The sequence below is a fragment of the Ceratotherium simum genome, chromosome 6, assembly GCF_057802395.1.
Source record: "Ceratotherium simum simum isolate JZ-2026a chromosome 6, ASM5780239v1, whole genome shotgun sequence".
Taxonomy (NCBI): domain Eukaryota; kingdom Metazoa; phylum Chordata; class Mammalia; order Perissodactyla; family Rhinocerotidae; genus Ceratotherium; species Ceratotherium simum.
In genome coordinates this window covers 57,988,577-58,011,514 of record NC_141905.1, presented here as the reverse complement: position 1 = coordinate 58,011,514, position 22,938 = coordinate 57,988,577, and the positions used below count along the sequence as shown (strand labels likewise).

Here is a 22,938-nt window from a genome sequence, read left to right as displayed (position 1 = left end):
CACCCTATAAGAGTCCAGCCTCAGTGAGCCATTATTGCTAACGGCAACACGGGATCTTGTTCAGATGTGGAATGGAAAAATAGTTAAGTACTGATCTAAAGCAAAATCCACACAATCCCTTTGTAATAGCTCTCTAAGTTTACTGTGTTCTTAACCAAGTTCACTAAAGGCAGAGCAGAATAAAGGTTCAAAAAATTATGAATTAATAAACTAAAATGGCGGAAAGGAGAGGTACTTCAGAGGGAGTTTACTGGGCATGAAGCTGTAGTTTGCTAGCTTTTCTGTATCTCAGGGCTTAATATCCCTGATAAAAGGCTACTATTCAGAGTAGATCTAAATATGACAGAAGCACTTTAAGGCCTGTATATTGTATCTCCTATTTCTCTTCAATTTAACCAAACTATCAAATTTATTAAATTACAATGAAAATACAATTATCATGTTCGCTCTTGAACGTATTTTCACCCTATAGGCAAACGTACCTGGGAAGCTAAAATATAATCAGAAAGTTACTTGGTGAGTAGGAAGTCAACGCAAGGGGTCGCTAAGCACAACAATCCAGTGCCTCGACCTCCTCTCTAGGTCATGGGCTCACAAAACAGATACTTCTGTCAAAAACCGAAAAAGTTTTGTTTTTTCCCAGCAAATTGATTTTTGTTTCTATCATCCCAGGTAAGACTATGCATGCAAGATCAAATACATCACATTTGGTGTTAATTAACTTAAAGAAAAGGAGCGAGGGTTCAGAGGCTATGCAAGACATGGGATTTTAGACTGGATGGAATAGATTAAGAATGTCTGCCATTAGCCTCACTGAGTTAGTGAAACCAGATTAGAGAAAGATCTGGATGTTAAAGGCATAACTGACATTTTCGAAGGTCAGGATTACATGAGAGCTCATGACATGCCAGTGAGACTGGCCTTTTTTTGTTTTTGTGTTTGTCAATCAGGGGATTAAAATTTATGTTGTTCTGTGGGGGAAACTGCCCTTTAATTCCCAATTTAAATGACCAGGACAATGACGGGCTAAAAAAATACTACTGCTCAAGCAGAATACAGAGATGCTCATTCTCCAAGTGAGAGAAAATGCACCATATCATGATGCTCTTTTAAAGGACTGTGAGGGGAAAGAAACATTTGTCAAGGCCCAACAGAGGCCAAGGACTGTGCACGGTTTCCGTGGAGTGGGATTGAAAGGAGTCAGAATCCAGACAGGACTTCCACTACAATGGGAATGCATTTCTTTTGTAATAATAACGATAACAATAAACTCAAACAAAACCCCACATCACCACCTTGCAGGGCAGTGTACGCAGAGGGGTGATCTAAAGGAGGCATGGGGAACTGACACAGGTAAACAAAAGGACACTGAATAGTTCACATGACAGATCCCAGCAACACAGTTTTTTCCCCTCTAGAAATAAAGTGATAACGTTTTTGACAAATATTTCTAGTTTCTTTTTGGGTGAAAAGAAGCGAGAAACTAGCAGATTATATATCTAAATAAGCAGCTATTTGATACTGTCCTGTGTTTTTTGTGATTTTTATGGGATCTTCTATATCCTAACTTCTCTCATGTTCTCGAGGTTCTTAATTTCCATTCTTGAAACCACATAAATCTTTGGTATAATCCTTAAAAGTGGCAAATAAATCACTTAAAATTGGCACAATGATAGCAGTCCTAAGTACTAATTGTAATTAAAGGACTTAGACCACTTTGTAAAATGTAAAACATTAAAAAAGATTTCTGTGGAAACTTATACAAGATTTAATGTTATTTCTCACTTGTTCACCTCATAAATGTTAGAGGAGGTATCTATATTTAAAAATTTAAATATAGGGATAAATGAAGTATTTTTATATCTACCATTCTCTCTGGGGTGCTCTTGCAATTAAAAGTCCTTTATAACCACGCCCCATTCCACCTCTCTCTGGAAACACTCAAGGCTACTGTTGGAGAAGTACTGGAGTGGGGTCAACTAAGCAGGATTATCTGTACTACATTCAAGTTTTTACTCAGGAATACTGGAAGACAACACGTAACTAAATGTATACACACATGCACACTCATACACACACATATACTCAATTTAGGCATTTATTCTACCTCAATCCTTATCCCTAGGTTCCATCACTTCTCCCATTTCCAATATACTATCAAGTTCAACTACACTGACTCAACTTCTCTTGGAAAATACAATATTCTAAGTTCCCTGCCACTAGTTTCCACCCATTTTAGAATTTGCTTCACATTATCCAGAACTGTCATCTTCCTAAAGCCCAAATCTGATCTTGTCACTTGTTTTATTCCACTGCTCACACTCCATCTTTCTTAGCAGGGGGTCGTGTTAGATATCTCTTCTCCCTGGGGCAAGTGTTAGATATTTCTCACTCTATTCTCAAGGTTTCTATCTTTTATTAAATAGCTCTTATGCTGCATGGTAACAGTTGACACGGTTATCTACTCCACTGGACTGTGATCCTTCTCTAGGTCCAGGACTTTGTCTTTTTGAACTTGGTAGCTTCACTACCTAAAACTTGGAGTTCAGCTCATCTCATCTCAGGCGTAAGTAAGTGATGAATAAACTAACGAAATAAATTACTATGTAGTGAAAATAATTTTCCTAAGACATTTTTTCAAGGGAATTGAAAAGGGCAGAAGAAACATTTTGACATATAATCAGAAGCGAAAAGAATAAGCTTTCAATGAAAATGAGTTCAAATCAACAAGGGAGGGAAACAGAGAAAGGAATTTTGAAGGTCAGACAGTAGCAGTATAGGCTACTAACTATAAGCACACAGGAGGTTGCTAGTATGCTCTTCAAGGTACCAGAATAACTGGGATGAAAAGTTATGGTTTACATATTGGTTTTCCAAAGCCATTAGAGTTTCTGACCGCAACCCAGAACAAGAAGCACTTTTTACAAAGTGACCCAGTACACCCAGTACATATACCCCAATTTGTATGTGTATGATGACACGCAAATTTCAATGAAATAGTCTTTATCCTTACTGTATGCTACGTACTCTGATTCTCTTTTTCTTTTTAAAATGGTGGTTAGGACCCACTAACTTGATCTTACAACCGATTAATAGGTCACAACTGGTTGATGCAGTTTGAAAAACTGGTCCACACAGACTCACCAATTCCTAGCACCTCATAACAATCTGCTATCCTGGTTATTTTCTTTTTAATCCATCTCTCTAGCTAAAGTTACACCGACACATTTTCCTAGCAAAAATGTCTCAAGTCAATTTAACAGACACTGGAATGAACACCTCTAAACCATGCTAGCTATGATCTGTTTGAAATGAGCAGAACTCCCATCTGATAAGAGTGTTAACTAAAATCACATTCAATATGCAGAGGATTCCCCAAATTCTTTCATTGGAAAACTAAAGGTCTGATGATTAAACACATATGCATGCACACATCCCCACACTTAGTTCTTACATTTTGTTATTCAAACTCCACCACCAAGTAAAAAGAAAAATCTACAAAGCATGTAAAATTTCAACCTTGAATATATAAAAATCTCATATACAATGGAAATGCAAAATAAATCTACATAAATTTATAATATTTAATCTTAAACATCTTCTAATTTCCCAACTTTTACCCTTAGTCTTTGAAAAGAAATGAAGAATGATTAACAGTTTGATAATGTTCCCCTGTAACAGGACCAAGAAATGCAGAAAGGCAGCATTCCAGGTTTCAGTCGTAGTTCCAACATTTTTATGTCTGACTGAAGAGTTAAAACAAGACTGGCTGCCCAGTGTCCCAGTCTAATATAAATTCATCCGTCTCAATTTCAAAGTTCTAATCAACATAAACAGCTTCCTCCACAACTTTTCATGTGATTTTCTCTCTCTCTCTAACCCTAACACTAAATTAACTCCTGCCAGGTGCTTTCACTCCTAGCTTTCACTCACTGAGCACTTGTAAAGAGCCTGGACACAGTGCTAAGTATTTTACATACAGAATCTCATTTAAGCCTCAGAGTAGATCTCTGAGGTGGGTAGTATAAACCCCCTTTTATGGATAAGAAAACTGAGGCTCATAAAGGTTCAATAACTTGCTCAAGATCACGTACTAGGAAAGTAGAAGGGTGGGGTAAAGACAGGTCCGTCAAATTCTGTCTTTTAAACTTGGATAGTCTCTCCTCTCCTTTCTATGCCTTACCTACTCTTCAAGATTCACCTCTTCCAACACTGAGTCAACAAGGCTGACTTCTGTTTAACAATGCAGTTTTATATCCTTCAAACATAATTTCTTTACTGGTAATTTCATAATATAGATTTAATTCTCTTCCTAAAAAGCAATGTAAGTTCATTCAAGAGTGAAACTAAATTAATAGTTGAAATTTAATTAGTTAAAAGTGAATCTAAAAGAAAATTAGTAGTAGATAAAACCCCTCATTCTAATTCTAGGTTTAGTCAAGAATGCCAAAGTGGTATAGAGATAAGCCCAATGGTTTGGAATCATGAGTATCAAGGGCAACTTATTACGTGAGGAGGGCAAGTCCCTTAAAACTCCTCCACGTTCCTTTTTTTGTTTCATTTAAAAAACGAAAGGGGCTGGCCCGGTGGCATAGTGCTTAAGTTTGCACACTGCACTTCGGCAGCCTGGGGTTTGCAGGTTCAGATCCTGGGCATGGACCCATGCACCGCTTATCAAGCCATGCCGTAGCAGGCGTCTCACATATCAAGTAGAGGAAGAGGGGCACGGATGTTAGCCCAGGGCCAATCTTCCTCAGCAAAAAGAGGAGTATTGGCAATAGATATTAGCTCAGGGCTAGTCTTCCTCACCAAACAGAAAAAAAAAAGATTACAATGGGAGCAAGAGTGTTTAATCAACGGGTTAATCAAAACCTCTTATGGTCACAACAATGTGAATATACTTAACACTACTGACTGTACACTTAAAAATGGTTAAGATGGTAAATTTAATCTTATGTGTCTTTTGCCACAATTAGAAAAGATTCACTGTATAAATGAACTCTAAAAATTCCCCTCCCCAAAAAAGGAAAAAAAAACCCAAACCAAACAACTTCCTGCGTCACATTTTGAAAATATGTAACACATTCAAGCCTCACACTCTTAAATAGTCACATGCTGCACAGTAGCATTTGATCAACAACGAACTGCATATACAACACTGGTCCCATAAGAGTAGAACTATATAGCCTAGATGCGTAGTAGGCTATACCACCTAGGTTTGTGTAAGTACACTCTATGACGTTTGCATAACGATGAAATCGCCTAACGATGCATTTCTCAGAACATAGCCCCATCATTAAGCCACGCATGACTGTAAACTGATTCAGTGGATCTAGTGTAGGTCCCAAGCATCTGTATTCTTAAAAAAGGTTGTTTCTGACTGAGACTGATTATATCCAATGATCCCCAGAACTCTCTGCGCTCTAACACTCATGGTAGAACTAGCCTGCACACAACAGAAATAGAAATTATGAATAATATACCTTAAAATTAATCAGAATAAAAAGTAACTGCTCAAGCTAAGTTTTGCAAAAGTATCATCACATTCATATGGCTCCTAATAAAAACTTAACAAAATGGACTTGTTTTAAATAAAAGGCATCTAAAATGACATTCAGATCTAATTTTTCCTTTAGGAAATGCTGCAATGCAAAGTTGAGACTTAAGGTTTGTAAGCATTATCCAATAAAGGGTTGCTACTGTATTTCTCAATGTTCGAACAGATATAATTACTGTATTTGTTTCACATTTAATATAAAATTGCATTTTTAATAGACTCAGAGTTGCAATAAGGTGTAAAAAGCATTCAGGCCAATATTCTCACTTTACAGATGGAAAAACAAATGATCTTTCTAGTATTCCAAGTTGAAAGAAACTTAAAGTACCAAATAATTCCTTATCACTCCATACTGCTGATCAAATAAAGTTGGCAAGAGCACAATTAACAATTTAAAATTACTAGTCAAGAAACAGTATTCTTACGTGCCTATAAAAAGCTCCAGACTCCAGAAGAATTAATACTTATGAATTCTGATATATTTTTACTTACTTTCCAAGTTGAACTCTAACAAAATCATGGATTAAACTATTACTTATATACTGATCAATCTTTTTAAATAATATTTTGTTTGGGAACATTTCTTTTCCACTAACCTCTGAAAACAAGCCTGTGTACTCCAGTTGTAAATGCAGTTTGATACTCACACTACCATTTCCCCCCAAAAGAACAAAAACTTATAAGCTTGAGTATGATGAATAAAATTGTGTTAAAATGCAGATAACGATCAAGTGGACACTCTGAATACAAGAACAGTTATCTACTATGTGACTTAATAAATAATTTCTATTAAAAAAAAGAAAAGGATTTTTCACTCACTTCAGCTACAAAATCTAATATCATATGACTTGGATATGTTTTTACATTTGAATACAAGTGTCTGGGGAGGAAACTCACAGTCCTGGGGGAAAAAATAACTCCACAATTCAGGAAATGGCAGAAAGCTATACCATTTTCCAATTTTTCCACTCCATTTCCCCGATTCTTACACCTTGATAAGACATAAGGGTCCCTGAATTAATTCCAAAGTATCAGCAGAATCAGCGAAGAAAATTCTGGATTAGGAGAAATAAGTCCTTTTTAAAAATAAGCTCACAACAATTGAAGAGATAATATCAACTGGATCACTAAAATAAATTCATTTATGAGTTGCTAGATTGTAATCCTACTACACTGATCTGGCCACCAGTTTAGAATGGATAATGACAAGAAACAAGTAGCTACAGCTTTGAAATTTACAAAGAAAGAATAATTAGGTTTCCAGAAAAATATTCTACAAACATGCAGCATAACTGATTAAGGGGAACAAGTGAACCAATGTACAAGCCTGTAGTACCAACAAAAATTTCCAACACTATATTATAAACATTGAACCAAAAGCAGGAATAGTTAGACAGCCAAAGAGATAAGACAAAAAATATTAACTGAAAGATAATGTAGAGCAACTACCAACAATACATCATTTTTAAATATCAAAGGCCATTACAAATGATCAGAAATCACTTCAAGCAGCCTGCATTAATTACACATATATCATGAGCTTGAAAAGGCAGCTTTCTAAAATATTTTGATCTCATTTCTAATCTTTATTACTATAATCCAGCTGTTCCCCTAACCACTTTACAACAGAGATCACTTTATAATACAAAACTTCTTTATACACTTAGTTTCTAAAAACCACAATATAAATGTTGAGCAACATATATGTTGTTCTTTATTTGTCCTGGTAAAAGAAAACACCCGCATCCTCCCAAGAACCAGAACTACTATAATAATCTTAGGCGACTGACAGTGTTGCTTTTATACTTATGCCTCAAGAAAAGAGCAAACAAAAATTAGTAAATCATTATTCTTTTTAGCAAGCAATCCCAGCATAAAGTTTTACTCTAAGAAAATTATGAAAAACGAAGTCCAGCAAGCAGGTATTATAAACATATCATTATATCTTGTTTAGCAGAAAATACTTTTTTTAAGTGAATAATCTAAGGAAGAAAACGGAGGTAGAGGAGTATCAAATTACTAAAGGCACAGAGCTACAGGGCAGTATTGCATCCAAACACGGAAGCACAATTTTGAAGCAGCAACTTCTAGTTATCTAAGAGACTTCATCTGGAAAGAATTTATCATAAAAAATTACCAACTTTGATTACCATGTGCATTTACAGTACACTTCAAAATCTTACCCCTTTTGTGGATTTTTAAAAGAATTAAAATCTTAAGAAGTAGAAACCAAGCTTTTAAAACAGTTTTTCACAACAAAATTTATTAGAAGAATAGTGGTTTTGAAAAGTCTAGCATCCAGTGAGAACTACCATACACAACATTACAGCTGGGAATGTTTCTCCAAAATGTCATGGTCAAATAATACAATGGAACCATTAAATCTTACACATGCACGAAAGAACTAGCGCTTCTGACATACAATGCAAAAAAAAGGGGACCACATGGATTAAAGTTTTAAGTACTCATCACATACATTAAGACACAGCTTATTTTAGTCCAGTCAAAAATCAGAACTGTATTAAAAAATTTAATGTAGTGCAATCAAACCAAAAAACTTAATTTGTGATCATAAGTGCTCTACTACATAAACATTGATCATAGCAAGGAACAAAAAGTTCAAATCACACAGTACAAAAAAAATCTGTAAATAAATATAAACTACAGTACAAGAGAAATATTAAATTATACAATTCCATCAAACTGTAAACAGTATATTGAAATGAGGTCCATAAGAGTAAAGGGGGTTCCTGTTTTGTTGCATGACACTTGAATTTCTAGAAATCTGAAAGATGCCATATTCCATATCTTCAAAGGCTATGGGTTTTATATATGGAGAATTCCTTTTAGTTGTAAGATATCAAATATTAAAGCAGAGGAATAATCTATTTTGTTAACCACAGACAGTACTGCAGAAAACAAAAGGAGTTTTAAAGAATAAAGACCTCTAGTAGACAAGTCTTAACATTAGAGATGCAAAGGGCTAAAACACTAGAATTAGAACTTCACATCATAAGAAACTTGTCACTGAGGACTTCAAGGCTACAAAATATACTGATAAAATCGTCTGCTGATATGCAGGCCTAGACCTCTGCTAATTTTTTGACATTTACATACTCATGTTACACCACCAACTTTGGCAGAATCACTACTAATAAACTCAGAGCACTCCTGGACCAATGGTTCCATCACAGTGGCCAGTGCACAGAATTCTCTAAAGACATTGCATAAACTAGAATGTAGAGGTCAGACACCCAAGGACCAGTGCTTGAATTTAGTAGTAGTATGGTGAAGAAGCAAGAGCCACATTGAGGAGGAACTGCATCTGTTATAGTTTACAGAGGCAGCAAGGAATGTCATTTAATTGTGCTGGCTTTTAGTGGCATTTAAAAATATATAGTGTGTGCGCGCGTGTGTGTGTGTGTTTTGCATGTGCTGGCTATACATTTACGCACATTTTGTTTTTTTAAATACACTGTTAACAGGAACCCCCATATTATCTGCTCAGTAGTAATAACTGAATATATAGAATGCCACTATAAGAGTGTGAGGCACCGTGTGCTGGAGAGTTATATGCAGCTTTAAAATCTGTTTGGCTGAGTTATACCTGGATACCTGAACTGAGTTTTTAAGTTGACATTCATCAAAGATGTGCTACCAGCACGTTGAAATAAAAGCAAAACAGAAAAATACAAGTCACTGTTAGGTTTAAGAATAGCATCAAAGTACCTGAATTGAGTGAGAATAGTGTGTAAACCGTCCCTGAGGGTTTTTAAACAGTGTGTACAAGTCGGATTCCTAAGAACAATTAGTTTTATTCAGCAGTGTGGACTGATAAACTACCAATGTCTGACAGTTTAAAGTGGAGGTTATAAAGAATTATATGCAAACACTCCAAATGTATAGTTCATACATTTCTTCTCAAAGCAGCAACAAGCTGCTGTAAAGTATACATCCCATCAGAACAAGCAACATATGGGAGTCAGATAAAGGTTTCTATCTTAGTCTGGTTTTCTGACAGCACAGCATATCAATATCCATGACTATATCTTTCCTAGATCAGAATGTAACTAATTTCGACTAGCAATATAGGATTAGATTTTTAATCAAACACTTTGCTATTACATACTAAAATTCCTTAAACTTACTAATGCTGGTATACTAACCTAGTTAATTAACCCCCCCTCATTTTAGAAATATACCCTTCCACAACTTAAAAACATTAAGATCCATTTTCAGTCCTCTGATGTAAAAAGCATGTCAGTGAATTAATATTAAAAATTTACACAGTAAAAAGGCTTGAATTTCAGCCAAAGATTCTAAACACTGCTCATTCCCTGAAGACTTAAAGGGAGAGAGAATCCCTACCCATTTTCCTAGTGATTCATTTTTCTAAAATGGTCTGACACAACTTTTCATTTTGGGGAATTTTCCCCTCACCTCCTCTCAAATTCCAAATTCTTAAGCCTGAAATGCTTAACGAAATGGGGAAAATGAGGAAATCACTTGGAATTGCTTGAAAGGTACAAAATGTTATTGTCTTTTTTTAATAAGACAAGAATTATTTATATTAATGTGATCTGACCCCATATTACGTAATATGTTTTATAATTTTAAATAATCACCCTAAAACTTACAGTACCTAAGACTCTGAAGATAAATTAAGACTTTAGTGTTGTAACAGAAAAAGTGCTGAATTATCCCTTTTCTAGTACTTTAAACATTTCGGACAAGTGCTTTCCTAATGACAGTAAAGTTTAATATTTACCCTTCCACCAAGCAGGAAAAAAAAGTCACCTGGATGAAAGAAAAGACTTTTAGGAGTGTAGCACCGGGTATTTACCAAATAATAGATGTTGTTTCACCATTCTGAGGGGGTGAACATACTCTAGATTGAAATTCTATTTGGCTATTGAATGTTAAAAATCCCTGCTCTACTGTGTCAGTGTCCTGTGTCCAACCCCACACCCCCCTCCCCCAGTCCCCTTACACACTATCCACTGAGAATCTAATCTCTAAAGAGATTATTTTAAAATTTATGTTTTCAGGACATACCTGAGAAAGGGTGCAATTATGCAGAACAAGGAACCCAAGACTGCACTAATACTGGTTACAGGTTCATAAATTCTTTTCCAAGACAAATCTAAAAAGTCTAAGAGGTATGGATCTTCAAATATGTCTTACTGCTTTCGATTTTTTTGGTATGTGTGTAGGGTCATTTCCAGTGTTGAAAAGATCATCTTGAGCCTGTTCAATGACAGTTCAAGATGGCGTAAAGAGTTCATTTCCATATTCAAACAATAAAGATGTATAATTATGATTATAATATTTGCTACATCCAATAAATCTATGATTAACTAAAAGTGCTTGCTTTTCGGCTTTTATTGATACAGCTCTAAATGAACCGGAAACCTTAAAATTACCCCCCAAACAGTTGCAGAATTAACTCATGTTTTATTTTTTTGACCAGTCAACATTAATTAGCCTTGATTCTCATTTTCAATCTAAAAGATTTTTCTGACTATCAAATAAAGATGGCCCAACTTTAACCACGTTATCTATCCTGTGACTCATTTTTAGTATAGTAGGACAGAATTTTTAGCCTTTTCTCAAGTCTACATACTTTCCCATACTACTTCCCACTTCTCTCCCCAATCTTCTTCATAACACTTAGGGCACACAGCTACAGGGCTAACGTCTGCTTCTTTAAAAGACAACTGTGAGTTTATCTGGGAATAAGAGACAGAGGATATGCAAAGAATTTCCTCTATTTTCCCTTCAGTCACCATGTTCACAAATCCTACTCAAGTCTCAGGGACAGAACGAATCCAGAAAAACTAAGAAGACTTTGGAGGTCTGCATTCTTTGTACCACAATTACACTTGTTTCCTTTTCAGCAGAGTTTGAAAGCAATCAGATCTTTAAAAAAATTCCTATATAACTTAATAGTCTCCTAACTGGGCTGTTTGGCTAAAGCCGTTAAGTTTTTAATAATACTGGCCTGACCATAGTATTAATGAAGATCTAATTATAATGGAAAGGTAGCAAGGAAAACAATCTTTGATATCTTCATGAAAGTAAAAATTTATAACTTCAATGTCTCCTATAATGTCTCCCATAAAAGATTAAGCAGAGCAATTCAGTCTATTGCCATATTCTATCACCAATGACAGCAACCTGAATATATAGATAAGGGTGGTTCATATGAAAACAACCTCTGGCATTTAGTCAAAGAAATAAAATTACAAAAGCAAAAATCTGTGGTTTCAAAATTAAATCTACAGGGATAACAGCTCTTAAAGAAAATGACACTGAACTGTCATATGTCTGCTCTAACTACTCAAGATAATTTCAGGTTCTGACATTGGGTTGACTCATTTATTTGTTTTATAAAAATAATTAACTGAATCCAAGCTTCACTATCATGGATCAGATTATGGGTCAATGAAACGTAAGAGAATCACAAACAGTTAGAACCAGGCCTCGCACCATGTGCTTACTTGGGACAGGGGGAGAACACACAGACAGCTCACTAGCAGCTCAAAGATTGCTGCGTACTGCCTAATGACAGAAGGTAGTTATGATATGGGCCTTTGCAGGTAGTCATTTTTAGCCTAATTTAGAGTTCTCTCCAGAAAATTGGGAACTAAACTTCTCATTGTGCCTTATTGTTTTACTATCTGATGCCATATAGCTCAGGTAAAATGTTGGGGAATGGAAATGCCAATTGGTTGAGGTAATGGTTTATATAAGATAACTAGAGTTCTAAAAGCACTTCAATATTGTAAAGTAAAAGTGTACCAAATAAAGCTAATACACACTTCACACTTGTTGAGCTTGCTCACCAGAACTGAACAGTAATTAACTTCACATAAGGACCCCTATTATCACACAAAGCCTTACTCATATTCATGATCTGCTGCAGCAAAGGTTTATCAAGCAACATCTAAACTTCAGAATAACAACAAACTTAATATTAAAAAGTATTATACACAAATATAAATTATTTTTCCTGAAAGAGAGACCTTGTCCTTCACGGTATTTGGGGAACAGAAAAAGTGTATAGCTCATCACAAACATAGTTCAGAGTCACTTGTAAGCCTAATGAACAAAGTAATATAATACATTACATTGTTGTCAAGCTTGATGACTCTCCTGTCTCAAAAATGAGAAAGCTAATGATAAAAATACCAACTAGATATCCTTCCACAGAATTATTCAGTGTTCTTGATTTTTATAGTGCCATAGCTTATCTACTCTATAATATCAATGTTTTCTCATAAAAAATGAAAGAACTGACTTTAAATACATTATCTCCTAACATTAGTTAGGAGACTAATATCATATAGTTTGAGTAATGTCATCATCTGCCTACTGGAAAATGCAAGGAGAAAGGCTTTTGTGACAAAGACAGTTGTGAACTATACTTTCCCATACCACAAAAATGGTCAACTGTTGTTCAGGCCATGCAAAACTCTGAGTAGCAGAAATTAAGCATGCGAATAGACCAATCTCTGTTACACATTTATGAGGACGTCCCCAAACTAGAATATCTACACTGAAAGTGCCAATACAGAATAGTGGCAAATCAAGAGAGAAATCAAATATTAAGGGATCACTGCGGCACCAAAACTGACAGCCAGCCATGTGATGAGCCACCTCCGAGAAATACATGGTATAATGGAACTCTGAACACAAAATTGAACATTAAAAGTGCACCTGAATATTACAAACTAACTTTACAAAACCTACAATAAGGTAAAATATATATCTTTTGAAATATTCAGCAGCTTTCTGTATTTTTTTAAAGTTTTTTTTTTTTGAGAGGCTCATGAAATTTAAAAGGGACCACTATCTAATTTCAACCATGCTTCACAAAACAATAATGGCTATTTTATATTGCAGTTACCAATGTAATGCAATTAGTGCTTTAAAATAATCTACACTCAAAAAAGAAAAACAAGAGAGAGAGAGACCGACCGACCTTTGGAGGAAATATGCTTATTCAAAAGCTTCTTGGAAAAGAAAATTTACCTGAATATCAAGTCATGACTGATCTCAAGTGTAATGTTTAAAAGCTTCACAGACATGAATATTACAATCTTCAGGTCTCAGGACTTTTAATCTGAGAAAAGTTTAGAGTTTGGTTTGTTTTTTAAATTCACTTTCTAACCAAAACAAATAATAGAAGTACTCAAATTTTCACTATTTACAACTCTCAGCCTACAATCTGAAATGACACAATACAAGTTCTCTTATTTAAACTGCAGCATTAAAGGGTAGGCACACCATTCTTCTGCTGCTCGATTGTCATCCACTGAAACACACATAGAAAATATTTATGTTAGTAAAATGATCACTCCATGTACACTACAATGACAAAATTTACATAACTCAACTCATACATCACTTTATAGACTACCACATAGGATTAAACCTCTCTGAATAGTAAAACTCTACAAAAGCTGGACTTTTAGGGCCAGATTTTTAAATGGGCCTTTAAATGATGCCTTTCTGAGAGGGGATAAAAGCAAGCACAAATTAATTGCTCAAAGGACGTTTTTGCAGTAATCTTGGGCTACTTAATACCCCAAATATCATGCAAAAAGGTACCATGACTGCAATTAATTGTGTGTGACAAATTACTGAGTGTGGAACAAAGGAGGCATTCCTTCATAAGCTTAGCCTTTTGCTTTCAGCAAACTTTCTACAACTTCCTTCAACTGCAGATGAAAACCATACATTTCATAAAGTATTTTTACTGCAACTTCCAGCTAGGCTAGAAAATATTGCAGAATCACATACTCTGAACCCAAACTGTTTTTTCTGTCGAGAAGACTAGAAAGCTAAGAGGAAAAAGGCTCAGTCAGCCACTGATTACACTGCTACACAAAATAACCAAACCAAAAGAGGAACCCAAGCCCAGGCTAGGTCAAGAATGAGCAGTGCATGTATTTTAATAACAGCAATGGTGTGCCTAACCTTTGAACACATAGGTTGCTGAGGGAAAAGTATCCTTAGCCTAATTAACTGCTCCAAAGTTTCCAGGCAAGAATGAATATATGCCTTGGGAATATCTGGACCTACTTCTCTTCAAACTGTTAACCATCAGCCTCGATTTAACTAACACTCCAAGTTTGATTTTATTTTATACAAAAACTCCAATGATTTTTTTGGTTTGTTTTTGGTTAAGCATTTAGAAGGGCGTGACCACCTTTCTCAGCAGATTAGAATATACAGGGTGTATGTGGTGTGGATTTTGTTTTGCACAAACAGTAATTTTAATTTGGTCACAATGCAAAATTAAATTTCCTGGGCTTTATTCTTGCAAAAAATTGTAGAAAATAAACGTTCCAAACTTAATTACTATAATTTTAAAAACCCATCTCAAAAAAAAGCTTAGATATTCTTCAAGGAGTGTTTGTACAAACATGATCTGAAACGTCCTGAACTGTGTGCTAAACAACCATAAAAATCAGAAAAAGTGAAGAAGGGGATATTATGTAGGATGCCAAAAAAAGAAAAAAAAATTTCAAAGCTACACATTAAATAAAAACTAAAAACCGACCCCTCCCTCCTCGTACTAGTATCTGGATTGGTTAAAAAAGAAACTCTGATGAGCTTGATTTCTGATTGAATTATTGTTAGAACTGAAATGCAACCTAAATCATACTAGGTTACCTTGAGGTGGTTTTTTTTTTCTCTCACCACAAACATGGATCCTTCGTTCATGTGGATATTTGGGCAGACTACTGAGGCTGTAAAATCTAGATACCACTTTTGTAATATTATAATTACTTATACACATTTCTCCCATTCCCCAATAAACAGATCTTGAATATTTTAAACTAGTGGTATTCAGTCATTAATTAGCACATGATCAAATCTGTAAAAGGATTTAAGAATACAAAGAAACTTAGTTTGCTAAAATGAGGCATCCTCTATTGTTTTATGTAATGTACCCTGACCGCTCCTGAGTTAAGAACGGAGCTCGTCCTCCATGAGATAAGGCTACATCCTCACATGTTGGTGAGACCGAATTCTACCCTTAGAAAATCCCAAATGAAATTACAGCAAAGGTAGTGTTACAAAGTAATTAACTGAAACATTTCTGAAGGTAGTGTGTGCACATTTTCCACCTCCTTCCCCTCTGGGTGAGCACTAAATAGACTGCTAATTTGTTAAGCAAATTTAATAGTGAGAAGAAAATCATAGAATGTAAGTTGACCCAAATAATTATTTATCACTGAATAACCAAATTTCTTAAAGGTTCATTGTTCTTAAGAGTTTTTTCTTTAGTTTAATCCTTCATTTAGTTTAATCGTAGAAGAAAAAACATGAATAATTTTATAAGATGGCTTTCCAATTTGTAATGATAAAGCTCCCAGTATGACAGAGGTGGTTTCTAAAAGGGGGCCTTTTTTTTTTAATAAATAAAGGCAAATATAACTTAAGAAAAAAAGGAAAGAAAGAAAAGCATGCAGGCTCTACAGGCAAGGAGTCCACTTCCATGTATCTGTTCTCTGTGAGGTAACTCAATTCTCTTTTGTAGAGAAACATGCAAAAGGCCAAACAATATCCCGAGCCATACTGCACATGAAAATTTTAAAATATGCAACATTCAGAATGCACCTTTCACCTCTGTACACACAAGTCAATGCAAAATATGCAAAGAAACAAGTGTCACAGTAAGTGAAGTTAGGTGCAAGCAATGATAGTTGAACAATGCAGTAGTGCTCACCCAGTTTGTACAGTAATTGGCACTCTATAGTATTCCTAATCGTTTTTTGATTCATTTGCACTTTGTGCTGCCTCTCCCTGGGGATCTAATTCAATCTTTACAGAAACATCTGGCCCCTCCGACCTCATTAATTTCATCTTTTTCTTTGGAGGGTTTTTCAAAGTGCCCAGCCTCTCTTTTACTTTGTACTCCAGTGTACTGTGGGGAATCCCATAAATACTCTGAGCTTTGGAAACACTCATTTTTCCACTCATAACCACTGAGATTGCTTCCTCCAGTATCTCACTGTTGTACTGTCTGTAACGCCCTCTTTTCTTCCGAGGCTGCTTGGAGCCAGGGTCTCCTTCTTGATCCGATGTGGGATATGGCTGTCCAGAGGTAGACTGCTCAGCATCTGAGCCCCAAGAATCGGGTCCAGCATCTAACATGCTTTTCCTATTTTGTTTTGGAAGAATAGCCCTTAATTTTTTACTAAGCGCGCTCTCCGTTTGTGAACCCATTACCAAAGAGCTATAGCTGTACTGATCACCAGTGCGAGACTCCCAAGAAAGATCCATTCCTCGAACTTGTGGTATCTTTAAATCTACAGGAGATGAATGGCTCGCATCCTTTTTTCCATCTTGTTTTGCTTGAAGTGCCATTTTTGGAAAGGCAGAGTTTTCTGCAAGAAAAGGAAGGTCACTGATGTTGCTGAGTGCACCATTTCCCCTGAACTTCATACGACTGAGGTTGAACTCATAATGTGGTTTTGCCCAAGAGGCTTCCCTGGATAATATTAAGTGTTGTCCATGATTCTGTAATCCAGATGGTCCAAGGCTGGCAGCTGTGGACAATTGGTTTCTGCTCAGTAGTTCTTCACTAATCTGCAGGGATCGAGCCAATGGAACTTTGAGTGATGTGGAGTGTCCAAAACCTTCCCTGGTTCCATCCTGTAAGCTTCTTGGAGGTACCCCATCACCACTCCGAAGTCCGTCCGGGCGGTACTGGCTGGGTCTCCCAGGTCGCCTAATTGGATGGAAGGAAACTGATGTGAGCAGGACTTGCACAGGTAGGGAGGGGTGGGTGAGGGGACCACTCCTTTATTAGAAGGCCTTGCTTGGGTAACATCACTTTGTGTTATTTATTTATTTTTCTCTAAAATTAAAAAAAAAAATAGTCTCAGCAGTTAGTTTTAAAACTTGTTCACAAAAAAAGAAAAGAAAAAAAGAAAAAAAAAACCAGGAGCTTTTTGGGCAAAGAAAAATTAAACCTGTCAGCTGGTCTCTGGTTGGGTTCACAAATTTTCGGAGAAAAAGTTTCGCGCAACTGTCTGAAAATAGCACCTTAATTATTAATTACAAAGTAATCATCAAGTCTCCATAGTTCTACACAGAATTGTGTTACCAATGTGACGTTACCACTAAACAAGTACAGTAATAAAAGAGTAAGCCAAATTATTTATTGTAATGCAACATATTCAACATTCATGACAACCAGCTATAAAACTGGAAACATTTACATTGGTGGAACCCATAGATAATCGATCATTTATCCCACAAACAAGTTGATGTTCATGATCAAAAATCAAACAATTCCAAATAACATTTCTTTCTTGCTTGGGAAAAAAAAAATATGGCTACTAGCCCCAAGGGGGAAAAAACCCCAAACCAAAACAAACCAAAATACCCATCATGTTATAACTTACCACACTTCTTCCTTTTAAAATACTATTACTTGCAGATATATGAGTACCACTGATTCTCCATTTGAAATAATCCAAGCTTTAAAGAAACTTCCCTTTATTTTCCCCAAAACTTTGTTTCTTAAATTCTACTCAAAGTAATTATTGTCAGAGATACATACACAACTTTGAAGCAGTTTCCTTTAGTTAAAAAATGTCTTCAAATACCAAACATCAGTTTTGAAATTTTAAGTGGATAGCTTTCAAATAATGTTTAAAAAGTCAACTACTTATACAAAGTTAATTCATAAGGTTTTCATTTTCACAATAGAGAAAGATTATCAGTGATAAAACTGGCAACTGGTAAAGCATGCCCAAGGAGAGCAATTACATTAACTAGGCACAAAAGTGGAACTCTGCAGAAATAATGATAAACCAGCTATGTTCTCCAAAAGTCTATGGGGACTCTGTGCTGTTATCAGTAAATAACATAATAAGGATAACAATGAATATTCAACTAAAAGATGGGCGGTACTGTCGGTGCTCTGGTCTTCCAGAAAACAATAACACATAGAAAACTCTTTCCATTCATAAGGATAAACACAGCAACTTCAACCATATAATACATGGACCTGGTGGCCAAGTTTAAAGTGAATCTTAAGCAAGGGATTCATTTATGCAAACCGCACTTAAGCTTCTCCTACATGTGTCCTTAATTACACAACTCAAGTTTTTGATATATAGATGGGACCCAATGATTTGGGACCATGATCACTTATATCTAGCATAAACTATAGTGAAAAGAAGGGCTTAAGAAAAAAAGATTAGTAAATTATGCAAAATGGATTAAATTAATAAGTTATTTTTAGACTGAATAAAGGAGGAAAGAAAAAGGAAAATGATGGAGTTTTAGAGAAAATAAAGGGAGCATTTTAGAAGTCAGTAAAGGAATCCTTCAATTTGAAGGTAATCAAAAGTTGAAAACGGTTAGTCCATTTAGTTTCTATTTATTCCTTTAATATCTAAACAACTTCCCCATGTTGATATTTTAAAAGTTAAATAAACCTAAATATTAACTAACTTACCAAAGTTATTTTTCATACCTAGATGAAGATTTTTGGTCACAACACAGTTTTATGGAAATGCCTTCCCAATTTGGCATCTAAACACCCTCATTAATATCTGACTTTTCTAAATGGTTACTACGTACACATAGAGGGAGAATTAGACAATTCTTACACTATAAAATTAGGTGGTCGGAAAATTCACTTTAGTCTGCTAAGAGTTATCAAAACTGAGCATGTAATACTGTCTTGGCAGCATAAGATGGTTATCCATCAACTACAAGCAATCTTATCTACTTCAAAACACAAAAATTACATACAATTACATTTCCTGAACTGACACAGTTAAAACTGCAGTTCAAATCAACAAACAAAACAAAACAAACAAGAAAAAAACGAACAGTCCCCACATACTCCATTAGAGATACCAAGTTAAATATTGGAGCCCAATTTTCATTCAACAACTTCAGCACACTAATACTGACTTTATATCTGAACTGTGGAATTATTTAGGTTGGGTTTCACACTCCTAAACACTCAACAACAAAAAGTCCAAAGACATTCTTGCCATATTCCTGATTATTTAGTATTTGTATTAAAACCGCAAAACTGATCTATACTAGCCAATTCTACATTTTACAGACTGTTTGATTGACAGACTCTAAGTAATTTTAATAAAGTTTCACCTATAAGGGTGTTACTCTGAAGGACTTATTTTTAAAACGTACAAGGGAGAGTGGCATCAATCTTTGATAAACTGTCCCCTCTAAAACTGAGGAAGGCTACAAATATTTTCCCTTACCCGTTCCCTTGAGTACTGGAGCAGCCTGGAGAATGGCTCAGGGAAGTGCTGCCAGCACATGGACTTTTCTTAGTGGATAGATCAAGTACACCGTCTGTAGAGACACAAAGAAACATCTGAGGATATTAAAAACTAGGAGCAAATGTGAACTGAAAAGGCTAAAAATGACAAAGCAGTAGGCAGAGGCAACTAAGCAGACATACCAGCCATATATTTGAGTTATGAAACCAATGCATTAATTAAATCAGGATATTTTCCCTCCTGAAGCAACAAAAATTTAGCAAAGCTTGTTATATCTAATATCTCCAAGGGTTAAATATTTTATTAATAGGGCAAAAGAAAAGGTAAAGCACATCACTAAAGATGTTAAAATATAGTGAGATATGAGAAAGAGCAGTGCACACAGTATGAGGTTCTGCAATAGAACTATTAGACTTCATTTTCTAAATTTCCTTGATCAAAGCATACAAGTTTTTAATGCCACAATGTCATACAAATTATAAAACCAAACTCCTCAAGAGCTAAGTCTACCTGAGACACTAAAAGTATGTGAAAGCTGGATTTAGAAAATTTTAAAGAATACAAATGTCATGTTAAAATATAAGTTTATATGGTTAAATTACACATATATACAAAATCGTCTGTAAGATCAATCAGTTGTTAATTGTTTATAATTTGCATGTGTCCTCATTACTTTTTGGACACATCTGAAAAAAACTGTGTACGTGGATTCAATATTTTGGAAAAATCTGCAGATTCAAAACTCACTTGCTGATATTTATAAAAACAAGGTTTTTTGATTAATAAGCTATTATAAATTGGTGGGCAAATTTTAAGGAAAGAAAGAATGAAATAGTCTTGATACTGACAACAGCCTAGAGGTTTAACCATTTTTTTTTACTGAAGCTAGACCAAATCACCAATTCATGTTATTAGAACATAAAATTAGAAGATTTTCTTTTCCCACAAAGACTTTTTTCCCCTCATAGACGTGTCTAGAAAAGAAAACTCACAGTCTGGACAACTTTTAAAGCTGCCATTCAGTCCAAAATTAAGTAAGCAAGCTAATACTCAATGCTGCGGATTTTCAGTTGGCCAGCAGAGAGCCCTTGCTATCTAGTTATGCTAAAAACTGCCCCAATATAGAACCCATTTAGGACTTGTATCTGAGGACACTGTAACTCCCTATTTCAGGCTATTACAAATAAATAAACAACTGAGTTTATAAACCAAAAAACCCACACTCATTACAAAACAAGCGTTGTCCTTGTAGAGTCATTAATGTCTCTAAAAATATAATTGTAATCTTACAGAACCAAGTATCCTATTAGACATCTAACCCAATTAGATATCTAACAAGCGAACACACTACTTTAAAATTTTTCCAACCAAAGACAGTATTATATAAAGACTTCTAACTCTGCCTAATCAATTAGGCAACATATTTTAAATCTACCACTAAAAATACTGTGATTTAGTTGAAAACTCACTAAAATTCACTTAGGAAATACAATCTTAAAAATTTTGTTCATTTGAAGTCTATACACTATAATCCTATCATCTAGTTCAAATGTCTCTTGGTAAGTGCATGCTGTCAACATAACATACCTCCTTAAACGTAACAGTAGCTGTAATAAGTATCTTTGTATGTTAATCTCTGTTATTAATACTTTACATACAACCTCTATGCTGTCATTCTCCTATTGTAAAGCCAAAGCTTTTAATGTAATATTTAAAGAGATTTTTAATGAAAGCTACCAATCTGTGCCAAAGAAAACAATCCTCAATAAAACAGAGAATAACTTTGCAAATATGGTAACAACTTTGCAGAGGTACACTGATTGATGTGAACACAGAATAACTAGGAGGTCTCCTGCTAGGAAATCTCTCAGAACTTAGAGATTTTGATTGCTGTTCACTACACAGAAATAAGAAAAAAGCAAAAGAAAACTATTCAAAAAAAATTCTTGGGCCAGCCCCGTGGCTTAGTGGTTAAGTGCGCACGCTCCACTACTGGTGGCCCGGGTTCGGATCCTGGGCGCACACCGACGCACCACTTCTCCGGCCATGCTGAGGCTGCGTCCCACATACAGCAAACTAGAAGGATGTGCAACTATGACCTACAACTATCTACTGGGGCTTTGGGGAAAAAAAGGAGGAGGACTGGTAATAGATGTTAGCTCAGAGCCGGTCTTCCTCAGCAAAAAACGAGGAGGATTAGCATGGACGTTAGCTCAGGGCTGATCTTCCTCACACACACACACACACAAAAAATCCTTAGGAAGCCACTAAAGCCAGTCCATTAAATGTAAATCTTTCATAAATTACTTACAATAAGCAAAAGAAAGTCCTTTTGGTTCTAATAAGAAAATTATTTACTTTGCAAAATAAACATGTATTTCTCACCAATAAATCCACACATCTCATAACCATTCAGCAGACTCTTATGTGATTTCTGTGACAATAAAATCTCAGTACAGACATCACCAATTTACAATTTGTAGCAGTTCAAACAATGGCAGAGTTGAAATGCTCATTTCATCTTTGTGAAATTAAAGGTAAAATGAGATCGCAAAGCAACAAGAATACTTAATCTATTTAAGAGAGCAAACTTTTCAAAGACTCAAGAAATATTTGCTAAGTAAAACTGATAACCTCTTAACCTTTTCACTTAATTAGGATCCTTACCACCAAATTACCTTTTGGAAATACTCTGAAGTTAGTTCATAGTACAGTGCATGTATGTATGTATGTGTTTGTGTATTTATAAAATACTGAATACACTTAACCTGAAGTATGCCTACTGTCTTCTCATTACTTCTAACCCTAGCAGTTTCTCTTTTAAAAATGCAAATAATACATATTTTTGCCTCATAATCTCATTTGCAGAGTATAACTTCTTCCACTTAACATGATATATTTATTTCTCAGATAGATGCTAATGCTAGAACATTGATGGATAAGGGGAAAAAATTTTTCATAGGGGTCTTAAAAACAATGGATATGACAATGCTTTGGAAAGTATAAAATGCTTATAAAAATATCAAGTAACTTAAAGATCAGTAAGAACTGTAACCACCTAACTTTCCTGAGTGGTACATCAATCATGACTAC

At 35.2% G+C, this 22,938-nt stretch overlaps 1 protein-coding gene across 8 annotated transcripts in view; it reads right to left on the bottom strand.

Moving 5' to 3' along the window:
- LCOR (ligand dependent nuclear receptor corepressor) overlaps window positions 1–22,938 on the bottom strand; it is a 134,311-nt gene that overhangs the window by 21,963 nt on the left and 89,410 nt on the right. For 7 of the 8 annotated variants that reach the window (XM_087432356.1, XM_087432355.1, XM_087432357.1 and 4 more), the window contains one exon: window positions 19,825–19,918. In XM_087432356.1, the coding sequence (XP_087288482.1) occupies window positions 19,825–19,918 (94 nt within the window). Of the gene's footprint in view, window positions 1–10,532; window positions 17,304–19,824; window positions 19,919–22,938 lie in introns of those variants that run through there. The other variant, XM_014785611.2, reaches the window with a different exon arrangement.